Genomic DNA, 17,500 nt, shown 5'->3' with positions numbered 1-17,500 from the left:
GCCTGGAGGATCGACAGCGCAAGTGCAAGAGCATGGACTGCCCAGCGAGGTCTGTGTACTACTGGACAACCCCTCTGTGTGGTCCCCAGGGATTCTTCCTTTTTTTTTGGATGTATTATTGGATGTGTGTTGTTTTTTTCAAAGTCATAATAACATTTAGATAAATAGTTATTAGCACTTCTGTGATACATACTGTAATTGTATCATTAAATATTGTATTAAGTGCCTCCTGTAAATGATAAATTATATATAAATAAAATAACAGCTCAGGTTAAGATCCCTATCGGCTGTATTGTTCCATATACTCCTCATCCTTAGATACGTAACAACTCATTCTTCTATCTTCTCAGGCTTGGAAGATACTATAATGACAGTAAGTCTCGCTAGTGGCAAGGCAAAGCGCCAAGCAAATCTTTGCACAAATGCCGACTGACCTCCCTGACAGACGGGCTGTCCCCTTGGCGCAGAGCCAGAACCGCTGGCCCGCTGGTTGCACTCAGCCTTCGACATAAAATGACGCGCCTCCACTTCCTGGAACGGCTTGCATCGCATGTGCTGACGTGTCTGACCCCGAACCTCGTGTGCTTCTGCCAGGTGGTGGGTGGGGGGCTGGCAGCACTGCAGCACCACCTGCGGGGTGGACGGGGTGCGGAAGCGCACTGTGCTGTGTGTCCGCACCGTGACCGGGGAGGAGAGGGTGCTGCACCCCTTGGACTGCAAGCACCTCCTGAAACCCAAGCCGATGGTGCCCTGCAGCAGAGAGGTCCCCTGTGGACAGGACTGGGCGGTGGGCGCCTGGGAAGAGGTAAGCTGTGTCCGGTCGTCAACGTTGTGTTTGTATGGCTCCGAGGGATCAGTATGCACACGCTAGCACTTTTAGAGAAGAGACTTTTTGAGTATTTAGAGAAGCGCTATATCAATTGAATGTACTAATATTATTATTCCGTCTCCCATTCTGTTTCGATCCAGGGTAGATGGACTATAGAGTCACTCTTTATCTCTTCATTGTTTGAGCTATGAGACCCTGCTCTCGGTGTTTATCTTCCATAGGATTGACCTCCAATCCTTTTCTCCAGTGTCCGGTATCGTGCGGTGGAGCCGTGCGATCCCGGTCGGTCACGTGTGTGTTGGCGTCCCGGAAGAGCTGTGACCTCACCACCAAGCCGCGCTCCCGGTCGCTGTGCGCCCTGCAGAGCTGCCCCAACTCCAGCCTGCGCAGACGCCCCGGACCTCCCACCAAATACCGCCGTATCTTCCCGCCTAAAAGCAAGCCTAACACCACCACCGTGCACCCCAGGGTCCCAACGACACCCACGACCACCAGCGCGCCGTCTACACCCTTACCTACGTCTCCTCTGTGGGAGACAACCGTCACCCCTAGCGACGCGACCACTGGAGTTCTTGACAGCGACGACGATTACGAGTTTGACATAACGGTGAAGGGAAATCTGATCGTGAAGAAGGAGAACGGCGGAAAACCTCCTCCGACGGAAGCCAGCGCTATAGCAGGGAACCCTGAGAGCAACCGGGCAGGGGAGGAAGAGAAGGACGGGGAAGAGGAGGGAAGCACAGAAGATGGGGTCACCTATTCTCCCACCTTTGACTCTGAGAGCGAGAAGGCAATGAATGAGAAGGGCATTATCGATCTGGACGTGACACCCACAGCCAAGTTGGCTGTGGGTCCTATCCAATCACCCGGCCCGACCACGCCCCGCTTGCTCATGGCGGTCCCCACGTTGCATGCAACGCAAGCCCCCGCACGCACCACCAGAGCGCCCGCTACGAAGGCCTACACCACCACCCCACGGGCTAGCACTGGTACACTGGCCGCACAAACCACTCGTCGCTACACCCTCTTTAGACCCCACACAACGCCGTTGAGCGATCCATACACCAACCGGTCACACAGGGTACACCACACAACCACCACCAAACCCAGGAGCCACTCGGTTCTATTAAACCATCACCAACCAGCGACACAAGCCCCAGCGTCCTTCACTAAAAAGACTTTCACTTCCACGGACAGACCTCAAACCACCGGGCACCACGCTAAGCTAAAGATGCCGGGGGACCCTTCCAAGAAAAACAACAGGGCAGCGCCAGAATCTAAGAGACACCTGGCTCACGCCAAAAACAACACCCATCCCGCCAAGCCCAGACCAAGACCCAAGCGTCCCGCAGTCAGCAACGCCACCGGGAACGAAAGCAACCCGATGGCCGCACAGCCCGTCACCAGGGACGTGTTCTGGGTGGCAGGGAACTGGAGCGAGGTGGGTCCTGATTCATGACACTGCAGAACATTCCAAGGGGCTTATGCACCTAGCGGCCATCACGGCTCCATTTCATTCCCTTTTCATTCAAGTGTTTAAAACCAATGATGGCCGCTATGTGAATCATATCCACCCCTCCCACCCCCGTATCTGTTTTTTTAAATATAATGCCACTGCACCAGAGACGAGGTAAGCATTGGACAAATTGAACTGTCCCATGTACCCTGTAAAACACAGGTCAAGACACATCTTTTCACTTAATGTTGCAGAGCTTAAATAATGTACAGCCCCTTTTAGTGGGCCACTCCTGTTGCCTGTATTGCACTAATGTAATTTAGTTTGTTTGTTTGCTTGTTTGTGTTGTTTTTGTCTCTGATTTATTGTATATTTTCATTGTATTGACACATGTATTGGACTCATGGGTCCTTGTTAAGCACTTTGTAACCCGGGTTCTGAAAGGTGCTATGTAAAAATGTACTTACGAGTGTGTGTGTGTCTGTCTCTGTGTGTGTGTGTGTGTCTGTCTGTGTGTGCGTGTCTGTCTGTGTGTGTGTGTGTGTGTGTGTGTGTGTGTGTGTGTGTGTGTGTGTGTGTGTGTGTTGGTGTGTGTGTGATCTCGTTTGACCAGTGTTCCACGTCCTGCGGGATCGGTGCGGTGTGGCGGACGGTTGTGTGCAATTCCCAGAGCGACGAGGACTGCGTGAGCCTGCAGAGACCCGAGCCGGCGCGCACCTGTCACCTGCAGCCCTGCGCCACCTGGCTCAACACCAACTGGACCAAGGTGGGTTCCCTCTGTGATGGTTCGCTGGGCACAACATGAGTGTTAAAATGATGGAAACCGCCCCATTGTTGAAAACAAGATGCAGGCAAGACAGAAAAAAAACCCCTAAGGTGCTGATACAAGTGTCTCTCCCAGTCAAATCACAAAATTAAGGAAGTGAAAATAGCTGTAAGGGTAAGAGTAAGAATATACTTAAAGCAAAGAAAATTAAATCCAAAAATAGACTCATAATAAATTAAATATTATAAAACAAGAGTACAATGAATTCCACTTTTGCTCATTGTGTATGGTAAATTAGATTAGGATTAGACACTTGAATTTATTCAAAATTTCTTTCAGCTATTTGACCCATTTCACACATGTATTTAAAAAACTGTTTATATCTTTATCTGTGGGCCCCCTCGGCACGTTCTGCGAGATGAAGATCAGGGATCATGTCCATTAACCTCCCTCTCGCATGCAACGTGCATGTTTTGAACTGTTGGCCATCTTGAATGATTTAAACCTTGTCACTGTCAAATAAACGCTGCTAACTGATCTCAATCATTGGTTTTGCCTTTCAACACTCTCATTGGCCGCCAGATCTGGACACTTTCACCTGCACGTGGTTGCTTCTTCTTCTTCTCCAACCCTTACTGTTCCCCTTCTTAGTCGTTTTATCTTTCTTTTCCTGTTCTAGTGTCCAGAGGACTGTGCGGTGGTTGGCAGACGACAGCGGGACGTCCAGTGTGTGGATGCGCAGACGAAACGGCCTCTAAGGCCCTTCCATTGTCAAGCCTTATCTAGCAGGCCCCCAAGCTCCCTGCCCTGCCCCCACAGACCATGCTTGACCTGGGACACATCCCCCTGGGGAGAGGTGAGGGTCACACCAACCGCACATCCATCCTCCGTCCATCTCTCTCTATACTCCTATCCATCCATCCATCCATCCATCCATCTCTGCATCCATCCATCCATTTATATTTCTGTCTGTCTGTACAGTGTCTTTCTATCCGTCTCCATCTATGTATGTATGTTTGTAAGTATATATAAATGTATGCATGTAAATATGAATGTATGCATCAATGTATGTCTGTCTCTCTTTCTGTACAGTATTGCTTTGTGGCAGTCTGTCTGTACCGTATATATATATATCTATATATATGCATGACTGAGTTCCTGCAGAAGTTTCTCATCTCATCCATGATTCACTCTCTTTCCATGGAACCGCTAGTATGACATGCTATGGCTAGTGTCATCGTGACCTCACCATGCCCTGTTGGGTCCCACCCCTCCTCAGTGCTCCCGGAGCTGTGGTGGAGGGGCCCGGGAGCGGCAGGTGACCTGCCCGCTGCTCCGGCGCTGTAGCGCCTCTGGGAGACCCAACAGCACAGAGCCCTGCCCGCCGAGGCCCTGCCCACACTGGGAGCCCCGCGGCTGGAGTCCGGTCAGGCCCCCACATATACATCTTCATACTAATAATGCTTCTGTGTTTTAATACTATAGATATCATATTTTATTATATATGACAATATCACTTATTATTTAATATAAAAGTCAAGTATGCAAATCGTTGTTTTTTTTCACCTTCAATTCTTTTAAGGATGACAGTATTGTAGTCGTAGGTATAAAAGTCATGATAGTGTCTGTGTCCTGACACGTGTTTGTTAATGTGTGCATGCTTGGCTGCATGTGTGTGTGTGTGTGTGTGTGTGTGTGTGTGTGTGTGTGTGTGTGCGCGTGTGCGTGTGTGTGTGTATGTCCAGTGCTCTGTTAGCTGTGGCGGGGGCGTGCAGCAGAGGGTGGTGGAGTGTGTCAGCGAGGAGGACTCGGCTGTGATGGATGACGCCCTGTGTGACGATATCCCGCGGCCAGACACACATGGGAAGTGCAATTTCCAAGAGTGCAAGAACCGAACAGGTGCAAATCACTCACTGTCTACTATTCTACCCTCTAGTCATGGAGCACTTTTATCCAGAGGAAATAACAGTGTATCCCTTCAGATAAATGTACTTAATGAGCAGATAGGGTGCCAAGGATAGGTAGGCTACAGTCATTGCGGAATTGAACCCAGACCCTTTTGCCTGGGGGTCAAACACCCTAACCACTAGACTGGAATTATCCAGGTTTCAACCTGGTCCTATGCATTGACTCCTTAATGTATTTGAAACTCCCCCTTCCTTTAGCAAATATCGATCAATATCACTTTGCTGTGACATAGTTGGTTGTATGCTGGAATCTACATCCACGGTTTGTCCATCGCAGTTGTTCACTCTTTTTCTGAACATCCCTTCCTGTCTTTTTGTTTCAGCTGCGCCGTGCAAGAAGAACAACATCTCCTCTCGCTTCTGTGACAAACTGAAGCTGCTGGGTCGCTGCTCCATGCGCTCGGTCCAGAGACAGTGCTGTGTGACCTGCGGGGCGTAAGGCACAGTGCACACTGACCCCAACCCTTACCTTAATCCTGACCCCAAATGCCCCGATATAGTTACAGCAAAATCTAAATGGGCTTGTTCACATAGGCTCTCGAACTGCTGTCAAAATTCAACCATTTCAAACGGGTGAAATGATGTCAGTGCTATCTGTGGGCTGTTCAATAACATGAGTTGTAGCGAGGCTAGACGAAGTCTTCCACATGGTGTCGTTGACCAATTGTAGGCAGTGACGTGTCGGTGTGTGTTTGTAAAGGCTTCAGTGAGTTTGGCTGTGTGCCCCCGTCCCTGCACTCACTGTGGCGATCCAAGCCCAATGTGGTGCTATGATTTTGATGCAAAATTGCACGTTTTTCTGTGGGAACAAGACAATTTTGATTTTGTTTGAAGAATAGGAGATATGATCCCTGCAGGGATCATATCCCATTCCATGGAAAAATCCGTACTTACTACTTCTCACTATAAAAACAGACATACCTCTAGAAGCAATCAGAGTGCCTCTTTCCAATTATATTCCTATCAGGATGGGTTCCTGAGATAATTTTCCCTTTAAGCCTCTGTGATTTGGTTCAGGATAAGGATTTTGTATGGTTACGGTAAACATGTGGAAAAAAGGGAATTTCATTCATGTTGTCTATCTTTCATTGTTAATGATGATGACTGATCATTTCTCCTCAATAATAAGTGGACAAATCATGTTCGCTAATCACGTTATCACAACCTCAAGAATCTGTGTTTTGGAGGTTGTTACAGAAATCCAGTGGAAGTATTTATTGGACTTATTGGTATGCTATTGTTTTTTAAAATGGCATTCAGCAGTATTTTTTGAAAAACAGAATTAATCAATCGAAATGCTTAAATAAATATTCTCCCTTTGTCACCTTAAGTCACCAGGATGAACTGTGTTCAGTTGAACCCCATAAGAATTAGGATTAGGAATAAAGAATTAGGAATTAGGAATCATAATACTTTGGTGAGCTCATAAGGGACTAAAATATAATGGAACCCAAGATATGAAACCACTGGTCTCTGTTGAAAAAGCACAATCTCAATATGGTTTCTTGTGTTTATATTCCTTCCTAGTTAAGTTCACAGCCAGACTTTACTTGGGGATTATATATAATTGTATTATATCATATAAAATTGTTAAATGCAGAATGTAAATAAAAAAATGGTGCCTTTCTCTACATAAGATAAACAATGATAGTTACCTTTTTATACTTTTAGGTTTAGTTTTGCCCTAGCTTACATCATTGCTCATGTTCTGCGAGCTGGAACAATAAGTTTACACTTGTTACGTGTTGTTTTTCGGGTCAATATGCTGTGATTGTCTATCATAGCTTCGGTCAGCTACAGAGCCTGTCCTGTCCTTATCCAACCTGCGGTGCTCTTCCTGTGTTTGATTGACATTTGAGTTGGACAAATCAGAATGAGGTGTTGCCGGTCATCCCTCTCAGCTCCTAAGACAGGGGCTGTGTGTTTATGAAAGTGAAAAGAGGCAAGCATTTACTACTATTGTTATTCAATCTGTTACACATGTCTCAACCAATAAAAACCTTTGCCGTGAAAGTGCTTTGCAGAACTTTTTTTTTCCCAACGTTTTTTTAATTTGTGTTTGTTGACGTTCATCACACTACAAAGCTTTTTAATATGCAGGTTTGTTGCTGACGTGATTTGTATATTCCTTCAAGTAATAACAGTATACATAATAACTGAAACTCAAAAGCCAGCCTACCTGGATTGACTCACGCTATTTTATGTCAACTTAATGTCCAAAAATAGTATTTTACTCCCCGTTAAACCCCATTTAAGCTGTTAGGGTTAGGGTTAATGTTTGTTGACGTTTGTTAAACTACAGTTAAACCAACAAAACGGTTGTCTTCATTGGTGAGAGTGGAAAGAATGGCATACTATCCCTTAGTATAGTTGGCAACAGATTTTAATTCCAATTCATGACTGCACCATTTTATTTATTATTTTATAATCACATACTTTTATTTTACATTTCTCTCCCATGTTGTTTTTTTTAACATGACTCCTACCTTTGTAATAAACTATGAAGGGCCTTGAATCTGAAGGGGAGCTGTGTAAACATTGTGGGGCCTGTAGGGATGTTATAGGAAAGCCATCTGGGCCCCTGCGTACTTCTCCCTACCGGTTGATACGCCTCCTGACCTCCCGGGTCCACAAGGTCCTTCTCACCTCGGATGGTCTGCTGCCACTGGATCTGCAGAACCCTCGGCCCCACGATCTCTTTCACGGATCAGGTTCAAGCTGGCCCACATTTACCAGGCTTGCCGGTGCCAGGATCACCCGACACGAACGCCACCGCAGCTGCGGGTTTGAGCTCAGGAACTGTCACTCAAGGCCGGGTAGCACAGAGTTAGTCAGCAGTAATGTAAGGAGTAACAGAACACCGGGCCAATGAGGGATCAGCATGTCCCAGATGCAGTCAGCACATGTGTGTGTGTCTTTGTGTTAGTGTGTGTGTGTGTGTCTGTGTGTGTGTGTGTGTGTGTGTGTGTGTGTGTGTGTGTGTGTGTGTGTGTTTGTGTGTGAGTGTGTGTTGGCCTGCCTGCCTGTGTGTGTTTACATGACGAAACAAATTGAATAACCTAACATGACTTAGCCATGTCCCCACTCTATGTTATGTCATTGTGCTTTGCTTCATTGAAACTCGTGTGAATTAGTTTTGTGTAAAAACGTTTTCTATTGGATTCTTTCTTACGTTATTTTATTTTTGCTTTTTGTATATATTCCTTCTCACTCAACCTCCTGGAGAAGCCAGGGAACTTTTCTTGAATAGTTACAATCCACCCTTGCCATAATATTCTTTGCTGAGTGGTTCATCCCATTTCTGCTAGAGTTCTTTACTAAACCACCATTAGTCTGATTAATTCACCAGTCAGTGTGGAACGTGTGGAACGTGTTTACTGAGTATATCTGCAGTGTCGTCACCTCATGTTGCCCTGAACAGGAAGACTGCTACAAGTTTCAGTATCTCTATCTCTCCTGCACCGCCGGCTGACCTGTAAGTAAATTACTTTGCCCAGCTGAAACCAGGTCTCGGCTCAGAGGGATGATGTAAGCGCCCCGTGCAGGATGGGGAGGTATAACATAACAAACACCCCATGCTCACTAAAAAGCAGGAAACAGCAACCTCATGGAGGACACTAGACACCCCTCCTGCCCAACAGGCCATGAACACATTAAACATTTACACCTGATGACCAGCAGGAAAAATAGGACCCGCGGTTTCCAAGCGAGAACATGTTTTCTAAGCCTCCTGGTGCAACGTGAGATAACACATCCCGCCACCCCAACCCCACCTCCACATCCTCCTTTCTTGTGTGATGTACTGAAAGCTGTGCCATTACAACGGAGCAGTTGTTTGACCCTGGCCACTTAGCAGTCAAAGCCCAATGTAAACAACATAGGAAGGCTAGGTGGAGGATCAGCATTGGGGCTCATTCACCTAGCACTCATCTTGGTTCTAAACCCTAGCTGGGCGGAGGAACCTAGTGGCCATCTTGGTTCTAAACGCTGGCTGGGTGGATAAACACTAGCTGAGTGGTGGAAACTAGTGGCCATCTTGGTTCTAAACGCCGGCTTGGTGGGTAACACTAGCTCGGTGGAGGAACCTAATGACCATCATGGTTCTAAACGCTCATGGGCGGGGTAACACTAACTGGGTGGACTGGAGGAACCTAATGTCCATCTTGGTTCTAAATGCTAGCGAGGTGGTTGAACTGATGAACACCGTTCTAGTATTTATTTAGAACCAAGATGGCCGCGAGGTGAATGTGAAATCCTGCAATCAGTTCCACCACCCGGGCTGACGCAGCTTATACTGGAACCAAGAAGGCGGCCAGGTAAATAAGGCCCATGGAATGCAGTCTGCAGGCGGGCTGGTTCTGCAGCTTAGCGACCCGAGCGAGAGGTCCATTCGGGTGACGCTCATCTGGGCTCCATCAGACGCACGCATTTCCTCAGGCATCTAGACTGGCATCCCAGTACCGAACCTGTTGCTTTAGTAAAGCCCAGCTCTGTCTCTGCTCCTGCCCTACAAGTACTCACAGGGAGCAAAGACGCACACATGGTTTGCATAGGTCAATCGAGTTGTTGGTGTGAGACTGTGTTCGCTTGGTTCCTAACGTGTAAAGACCACATGGAGACATGGGGCTCAGGGTCTGGGAGTGAGGGTGTGAGGTGCCTGCCTTTCAAAGTTAAACATCTGCCTAATGATAGTAAGTAAGTAGGTAAGTAGGTTTGGTTGGTTTTGTGTTTTTCTCCTCTTGAACTTGGGAACATTGAGAGTTGACACAGGGACAGTTGCATGGCCCAAACACTACCTGCTGGGTTTATGCTCATCAAATGTTCTGCAACAGTAAGAGCTGTATAACTTTATGTGAGCAGCATGCAACATCTTTGTGATGTGTGGCTGTGCTAAAGACTTTTTCTAACCTGTGATGGTCCACAGGTTTAAAAATCTTATGCAGGGCTACATATTTGAATGAGGTAAAGTCACAATGTGTAAGATTGTGCTGCTTATTTGTTTGATATGTCAGTTATAGGATGTTATATAGTCGTTAACAGTATTGAAATCACTATTGATCGACATTGACTACAGATATGTCCAGGTTATTTTAGACCATGAGCGAGTAGGAATGTAACGTATTACAACTTTAAATCCAAGGCAGCCAACTAGTTGTATGTTTGACACATGTTGGACAGTAGATTTGACCTCCACACTAGTAAGTCTACTGTTAGCCTCCATATTAAGTATTTCTATTAGACTACATTTCCTGTATGCGAGCATATAATATACATTGAATATATTATAAGATGATTGTATATGGAAACATTGTACTTAACCTTTAAGTCTCATCGAGGTTGTACACCTCAAAAAATACATGATATCTGAACAAGCCTGCAAAAAATACAAACGTAATAAAATCTAATATATAATAAAGTAATAATAAAAATATAATATATTTAAATGTGAGTTTGCATGCTATTAGAGAATACAATTCTCTTACCTGGCCTGGTCATACACCAATTTGTCCACCATGTGCACTCTATAATGGGCATTATGTATTCAGGGTTAATGCAATAATATATGCCAATAATCATAATTCCAATAAATGTTATTTACATTTACCGACATCAGCACCGATAATGACCAAAACGCCTGATCACTCACACACAGTCCGTATGAGAGCGGAGACAAAGAGTTTGGTGAAGTTAACTACGTTTCACCAGAAACACCATAAAAAAATGATTCCATGTGTTCTTCATTGATTATTCCTCCGTTGGCAAATACAGATGCACCATAAAAATGCTCGGTTAACATTTCAGAGGTTTTACTTTTCATTGCCTCTATGGTAAAGGCCTTTATTTGGTTGGTTTTCAGAATCATCATACCAGTTCCACCAAATCCATCGCCCATGGCCAGGGATCAGGAAGCCATTTCTCAATTGTACCAACTGTTGTTTTGAACCTCAAAATGCAATTTAGAAACGACCGATCTGTAAAGATACACTCAAATCGGAGGCTTGTGCGAATTGAGGACAGATGATATCTTCTCCAGACCCTCTAAATCTCACTTATATTGCCTTCAGATGCAGAAAATACAGGCAGGCTAGCACCCTGCCCTCGAAGGAAAATCAGACAAATCTTCACAGTCTCTCGGCATCAATTCAAGACCTTGTGCCTCGAAGGCCTCCACCAAGGCAATTACCTTCTGAACGGAAAGAACAATAAAAAGCCTAAAAATGTCAACATGGATCTCGATTGTGCTGAATAAAAGAACAGAAAGAGCGAACCTGAGACGATGAATCCGACACGATCATTGGAAACCTCATTTTGAAAGATGTTTCAAACTGGGGTCTGACTATGGATTCCTACCAGTCGTTGGAGTCATTGTCCTTGCTGTCTTGGCCCTGCTACTGTGGGTGGAAGGCAAATAGATAAGGTATGCTCAGACTCATATAGTACAAAAGGACTTAAACCCAATCAAAATTACAGTATGCAACACATATGATGCACATTACTACACATAAATTACTCATCTAAATCCATAAAATCCAATCATCCAATCAGAAATCCTTTTGGTGTGGACGCCTGTTCTCCTTTTTCCTCTGGCTGTGTTTCCTCCACCCTTACTGTTTATCACCCTTGGGGGAGGATGGCCAACACTAAGGAAGAGCTGATAAGATTCCTTTGTTTGTCATCCAGATAAAGCCGGCCAGCTAACTTATGACCAGACCTCTGCTCTGGCCTTACGCCATTGACAGACAATAAAGCACCCACTGAAAAAGCAAAGAGCCGGGTTTAAAGACGGGCGATCGAGAGAGAGACAGAGAGAGAGACAGAGAGCGTGCTGTCTTCTGGACTAACCCCCCCCCCATAAACAGGATGGAAGCTCATGGGATTAAGAATAATTTATAGCACTGGTGTATTGATGGAGACCCTAACCCTAATTCTCTACTCTGACGGTTTTCAACTTGAATGATCGCTTTGGCCTGGTTAAAGTGTAACACTTAATATAACTGATATTCCACTGGCATAAAGCTGAGCCGTCTAAATGCTATGTCAGTGTCCTTTATTCCGTTAAGATCCGAGGGCCAGTGATGTGGGACTGGAGGTAGGGAGAGGGAGGGAGAGAGACAGAGAGAGAGAAAGAAACAAAGAGAGAGCGGGAGGGAGAGAGAGCGAGAGCCAGAGAGAGTCTGGCTGTGGGCCATTAAGATACCTGAGTCACAGAGGAAGAGAGGGGTCTGGTGAGTGAAACCGGAGATCTGCAATGCATTACGGCACCGTTGGCGAGATAAAACACCACGAAAAACAAGACCACAAGGAAGAGAGATAGGCCAGAGTGAGATGCCACCGATAAGCCTCCATTCACATCAGAGGGGGTAACCTAGTAAGACTTTAATACGAGAGAGAGAGAGAGAGACAGAGAGAGAGAGAGAGAGAGAGAGAGAGAGAGAGAGAGAGGAGAAGGGGGGGGTTGGGCAGACACTTTCATATCTTAATGAGCAATAAGTGGCTGCATTTTAATTTACGTGTCCTATCTCAACACCAATAATTGAACAAAAACACACTGTCCTGTATAATTTATAATACACCTAATAACCCCCCTCCACAGACACACACACACACACACACACACACACACACACACACACACACACACACACACACACACACACACACACACACATACACATACACAAACATTGACACGGTAATAAAAAAGGAAAACCCCTGACCACCCAGACAAACTGACACCATCTTATGTGAAGTATTCTACAACAGGAGAAGTGCTTGATGAACAAATAGATTGATTAGTTCTAAAAATCTATGGTGGAATACTAGCAGACACAGTATTCCTGCCTCTCAGCATATTCACTGATAATAAAGTCTAGTTCCCCTTGCCCACATTCACCAGTCACATCATCTGCTCAGATACAGAGAGATGCACAGCCCCTACACACATACACACACACACACACACACACACACACATACAAACACACACACACAACCATACATATACACACAAACACACAGAAATACACACTCTCTTACACACCCCGACACACACACACACACACACACACACACACACACACACACACACACACACACACACACACACATACACACATAAGCTCATACTCTCTAAAATAGACATACACTCACACACACAAACACACACACACACACACACACACACTTACATACACACACAAGCACACACACACACACACACACACACACACACACACACACACACACACACACACACACACACGCAGACACACACACGTACACACACATGCATGCACACTCTCATAAACACACACACACACACACACACACACCCAAACAGTCACTCGCACACATGCACAGAGCAAATGCGTGGAGCAGTGTCGAGGAAGGGAGGGATCAAATAGCCGACAGTCTCACGGCTTAACAAAGCACACACAGGCTTTCAGACAGTCAGTCAGTTTCTGTGATCACCCTGAAGGTAAGGAGATCAGACCAAGAACCCACCAACCAAAGTAGAAAAGAACTACAGCAACGCTGACAGGAGAGAGAGAGAGAGAGAGAGAGAGAGAGAGAGAGAGAGGGAGAGAGACAGAGAGAGAGAGAGAGAGAGAGAGAGAGAGAGAGAGAGAGAGAGAGAGAGAGAGAGAGAGCGAGGGAGAGAGACAGAGAGTCCTCCGAGACCCCTCTGTCCCCCAGTTACCTCCATGCTGTTGAAGGTGGAGTCATGTCGGGGTAGAAAGAGAGGGATCTGCAGGGAGTGGGAGCAGGGCAAGAGAAGAAGCCAGAGAGATTGTCTGACGTGCACTTGGATCGTTCCTCTTCAAGTCTTGGATCTTGGTTTCCACTTCGGAGGGAACTCACATGAAGTGCACATGTGGACTGTGGGGGACTTCTAGCAGGTAGAACATTGCTTGGAACCCTGTTTGATTTGAAGTGCTGGACTAAGGAGGATTTTCTTTTCATGTGGCTCTCCGCCGGGATAATTAAGCTGCTTTTATTTATTTTGTTATTAGGAGTATCCGATTCAAGCAGCGAATGACCGAGATTAACATTGGAAGACAGTTTCTTTGGCTTTGGTAAAATTTGTGATAAAAGTATCCTTTTATCTTCTCTGCAAACTTTTAACTTTGTTTAAAGTTAAACTAACATTTTCAAAGGTGGAATAGAAAACCAAATCGAACGGCACTTTTCAGAACGAGAACAACTTGCTGGACCGCAATTAAACCATCAAAAAGTACTAAAGAAGCAACAGAAATTAAGCAAAAAGAAGAGATTCATTGCGGGGGATCCAGCGGGGGCACTGCGAGTGGGGGGGACACCTTTCCCCAGCCCGGCTCCTGGAGGGCTCTCCCTCCCAGCCCTCCCAGAACTCTGCGCACCCAGCAGCATGTCCCAGGCTGTGAGGCTGCCTCCAGTCCTCCGCACAGCACACTACCATGGTCAGATGGGCTGCTGGAGGGAGTAAGGCTGCCGCTGCCTCGTTCTGCTCCGGGGCCCGGTTAGGGGCTCACGCGGGCAGAGGGACCGGCTCCAGAGTGAGGTCGCCATCGTCATCGTCATCATCATCATCATCATCATCATCATCATCATCATCGTCATCATCATCAACCTCCTCCTCATCATCCTCCTCCTCTTGGTTCCTGTGCGGCGGTCCATCTGCAGTGCCTCTCCTGCTCGCCCTGGTGGTCCTGTCCCTCTCCCTTCCGGGTGTCGCGTGCCGGCAAACCCGGAGGGACCAGCGGCCGGCGCTGGCCGTCCCGCGCGCCCACAGGCCACAGCTGAACGGTTCTGAGACCGGCGCCGATGCGACGGGGCCGGGCGCCGCGAGCCGGACCAGGGGGCCCCAGGGGCGGCATGTCCGCAGCTACAACCACCTGCAAGGGGACATACGGAGGAGGAAGCTGTTCTCCTTCCAGAAGTTTTTCCTGAGGATTGATAGGAATGGACAGGTCAATGGCACCAAGAGCAAGGACGACCCCCTTAGTAAGTCACTATTGATTCACTGTGAATTTTGTTATAATGCGCCGTTCCTCAACTGGTCTGGCCTCAGGACCCACATGGGTCATTTGCCAAAGGTATAGGTTTGGCGAATGCTCTGCGACCCAATCAAAATGAGCAATTTATGGGCTGAGACACACCTGTTGAGAATCACTGTTCTAATTCACCATCATCAAAACAATTATAATAATACATTTCTTGTTTGCAACAATTTTGACGGGAACCAAAAAACAGATTAAAACCTTGCTTGTTATAGAAAAAAGAACTATTTTTATGATATTTAAACAAAATATATACACAGTATAATCTCATGATTTTACATTAAAAAAAGCCTTTGGAAAGTTGTCCTGAAATTTCAGGTGCAGCATCTGAAATTAGAGTAGTCTTTTTGTTTTAAACCAGACCTTGCGTGTATCTGTGCTGTCCAAACATTTGGCACAATGATGGTAGCTGCCGGTGGGCTTAAAGAAGACCTGGAGCAGATAGGAGAGCTGTTATCTGACCGTCTTCACAATACACAGTAAACAGCACTGATATCATGGACAGAATAACAGGGCTGTGGTATACAGATGTCATTCCAATTAATGCTCTCGCAGACTCACTCTCTCGCTCTCTTTCGCTGCCTCTCTCACTGTCTGTCTGTCTTTCTATCATTCTCCCTCTCTTTCTCCCTCTCTTGCTCTCTCTCTGCTTATCGGAGAGTGCAATGTTAAATGGCATGTTCCCAGAGTCACTGACTAGACATTTGTTTAAAGGAAGATTAACATCATCAACATAGTCATTAAAATGGTTACACGCTGGCATATGTGTGTGTGGTGTGTGTGTGGTGTGTGTGTGTGTGTGTGTGTGTGTGTGTGTGTGTGTGTGTGTGTGTGTGTGTGTGTGTGTGTGTGTGACTGAGTGGTTGGGGTTTGTGTTTTCCACTGAGCGACGTGTGTGTGCCTATCAGCCAGCGGGTACTCTCATGCTCCAGTGGGTGTGTGATCATACAGCAAGCAACAACGACACATGTGCTCACTTATTACAACCCCCCCCCCCTCCAGATACAAACACACATAGACAGACACCATTTCCCACAGAGCCAACCCGCACACACACACACGCACACACACACACACACACACACACACACACACACACACACACACACACACACACACACACACACACACACACACACACACACACAAATGATACCCCTTTCCACCATCTCATCCGGTTCCCATCTCTATCTCTCTCTCTCTCTCTCTCTCTCTCTCTCTCTCTCTCTCTCTCTCTCTCTCTCTCTCTCTCTCTTTCTCTCTCTCTCCCTCTCTCTTGCTCTCTTTTCGGGAATAGGGAATCGTCTGAAATTCCTGACTGATGTTCCATATGTTGCGAGTGCTGACATAGAGGATGACTTATTTATAATGTAGGGGAAAAAAGGAAGAGTCCATTTCAACAGAGCGGTGAGAAAACTCAGCAGGCCCCCTCCAGCACCTGGACGTCAGCCATTCCAGATATATTATTCAATTTGTCTAAATTAGCTTGCTTACTTCATGGCAGGTGTACGCTAACTCAACCCTCAAGACCACAGGCAGTCGGACAATGGTTTACTTTACTTCCACCTCTTTCTTTTGTCGTCCTTTTAGAAGTTTAACTCGCTCTTTAAAACGGGGTTAATGCGGTGGGTTTGCGTCGTGCAGAAGCAGCGGGGCACAGGGGAGGAAAGGCCTTGGACATTTTATGAATGACATGGCTGAACATCATTGTGGCCACATCAAAGCCGTGCATCTTCGGTATCAATGGTGGTGCCATCAAAAAGCGTTGTCCCGAGGGTCTACGGGAACACTGTGTATGGATTATGTGGCCCGATATCAGGTTCACACGGTAAGGGATACTACACAAGAACCACCCCACTCTGCGCTGGAGTCCCTGGGGCCAGACATGATCCCAGGGCTGGAGTCCTTTGTAGACCATCGATGGTCCCTTGAAGTGACGAAATATCAAGTTATCCGACCGTGGCTGGAAGAAGGCCTGCCTTGTGTCCGAGCCAGAACAAGGCAAGCTTCAACCACGTTCATGAGATTATTTTGTTGGTTTTGTTTTGTTTGCACTGTGTTGTGTCCGTAAATATAATGTATACATTTTAGGCTTGGGTTGTGTTAGACATTTCGAGTGTCTGGATCCAGGGTGGTCCGGTTCTGAGTGGCTGGTTCTGTAGTGGTCAGCACACTTCACGCGGAAAATAGGTTTGGTGCGTTCGTAAGTACAAATTACGTTATGCTGGAGTGAAAAGCATACCTAGCCAATCTTTTTTGGGCACTTTTTCTTGCCCCCCCTTAGATTTAGTTAAAAATTTCTGCAGATGTTGAGATGATGAAGTGCTCAGTGAACAAACCGAGTTTAAAAGAGTATAAAAACAACATAAAATGTACATTCTTTGAAGTATGCAGGTGGCTGGTTCTACATTGGTTGGTTCTAAGGTGGCTGGTTCTACATTG

The 17,500-nt window shown here is 46.3% G+C and overlaps 2 protein-coding genes across 2 annotated transcripts in view; both read left to right on the top strand.

Annotated features, from left to right (window-relative positions):
• Window positions 1–6,990, top strand: part of LOC307071646 (A disintegrin and metalloproteinase with thrombospondin motifs 12-like) — a 24,682-nt gene extending 17,692 nt beyond the window's left edge. The window contains exons 17-24 of the mRNA XM_079730697.1: window positions 1–49; window positions 595–805; window positions 1,077–2,270; window positions 2,899–3,051; window positions 3,731–3,907; window positions 4,331–4,477; window positions 4,797–4,950; window positions 5,342–6,990. The exon at window positions 1–49 is cut by the window's left edge and continues 78 nt beyond it. Coding sequence (XP_079586823.1) covers window positions 1–49; window positions 595–805; window positions 1,077–2,270; window positions 2,899–3,051; window positions 3,731–3,907; window positions 4,331–4,477; window positions 4,797–4,950; window positions 5,342–5,457 — 2,201 coding nt within the window. The 3' untranslated portion in view covers window positions 5,458–6,990. The remainder of the gene's footprint in view (window positions 50–594; window positions 806–1,076; window positions 2,271–2,898; window positions 3,052–3,730; window positions 3,908–4,330; window positions 4,478–4,796; window positions 4,951–5,341) is intronic.
• A 7,465-nt stretch (window positions 6,991–14,455) lies between these two features.
• The window catches only part of LOC307087680 (fibroblast growth factor 10-like), a gene marked incomplete at both ends in the record, with an annotated part of 8,928 nt that continues 5,883 nt past the window's right edge, over window positions 14,456–17,500 (top strand). Inside the window, 2 exons of the mRNA XM_079753306.1 lie at window positions 14,456–14,554; window positions 14,639–15,002. Coding sequence (XP_079609432.1) covers window positions 14,456–14,554; window positions 14,639–15,002 — 463 coding nt within the window. The remainder of the gene's footprint in view (window positions 14,555–14,638; window positions 15,003–17,500) is intronic.

The sequence above is a fragment of the Pollachius pollachius genome (genome assembly GCF_949987615.1).
Source record: "Pollachius pollachius genome assembly, chromosome: 1".
Classification (NCBI taxonomy): Eukaryota; Metazoa; Chordata; class Actinopteri; order Gadiformes; family Gadidae; genus Pollachius; species Pollachius pollachius.
The sequence above is the reverse complement of the archived record's forward strand: the minus strand, read 5'-3'. Positions and strand labels throughout refer to the sequence as shown.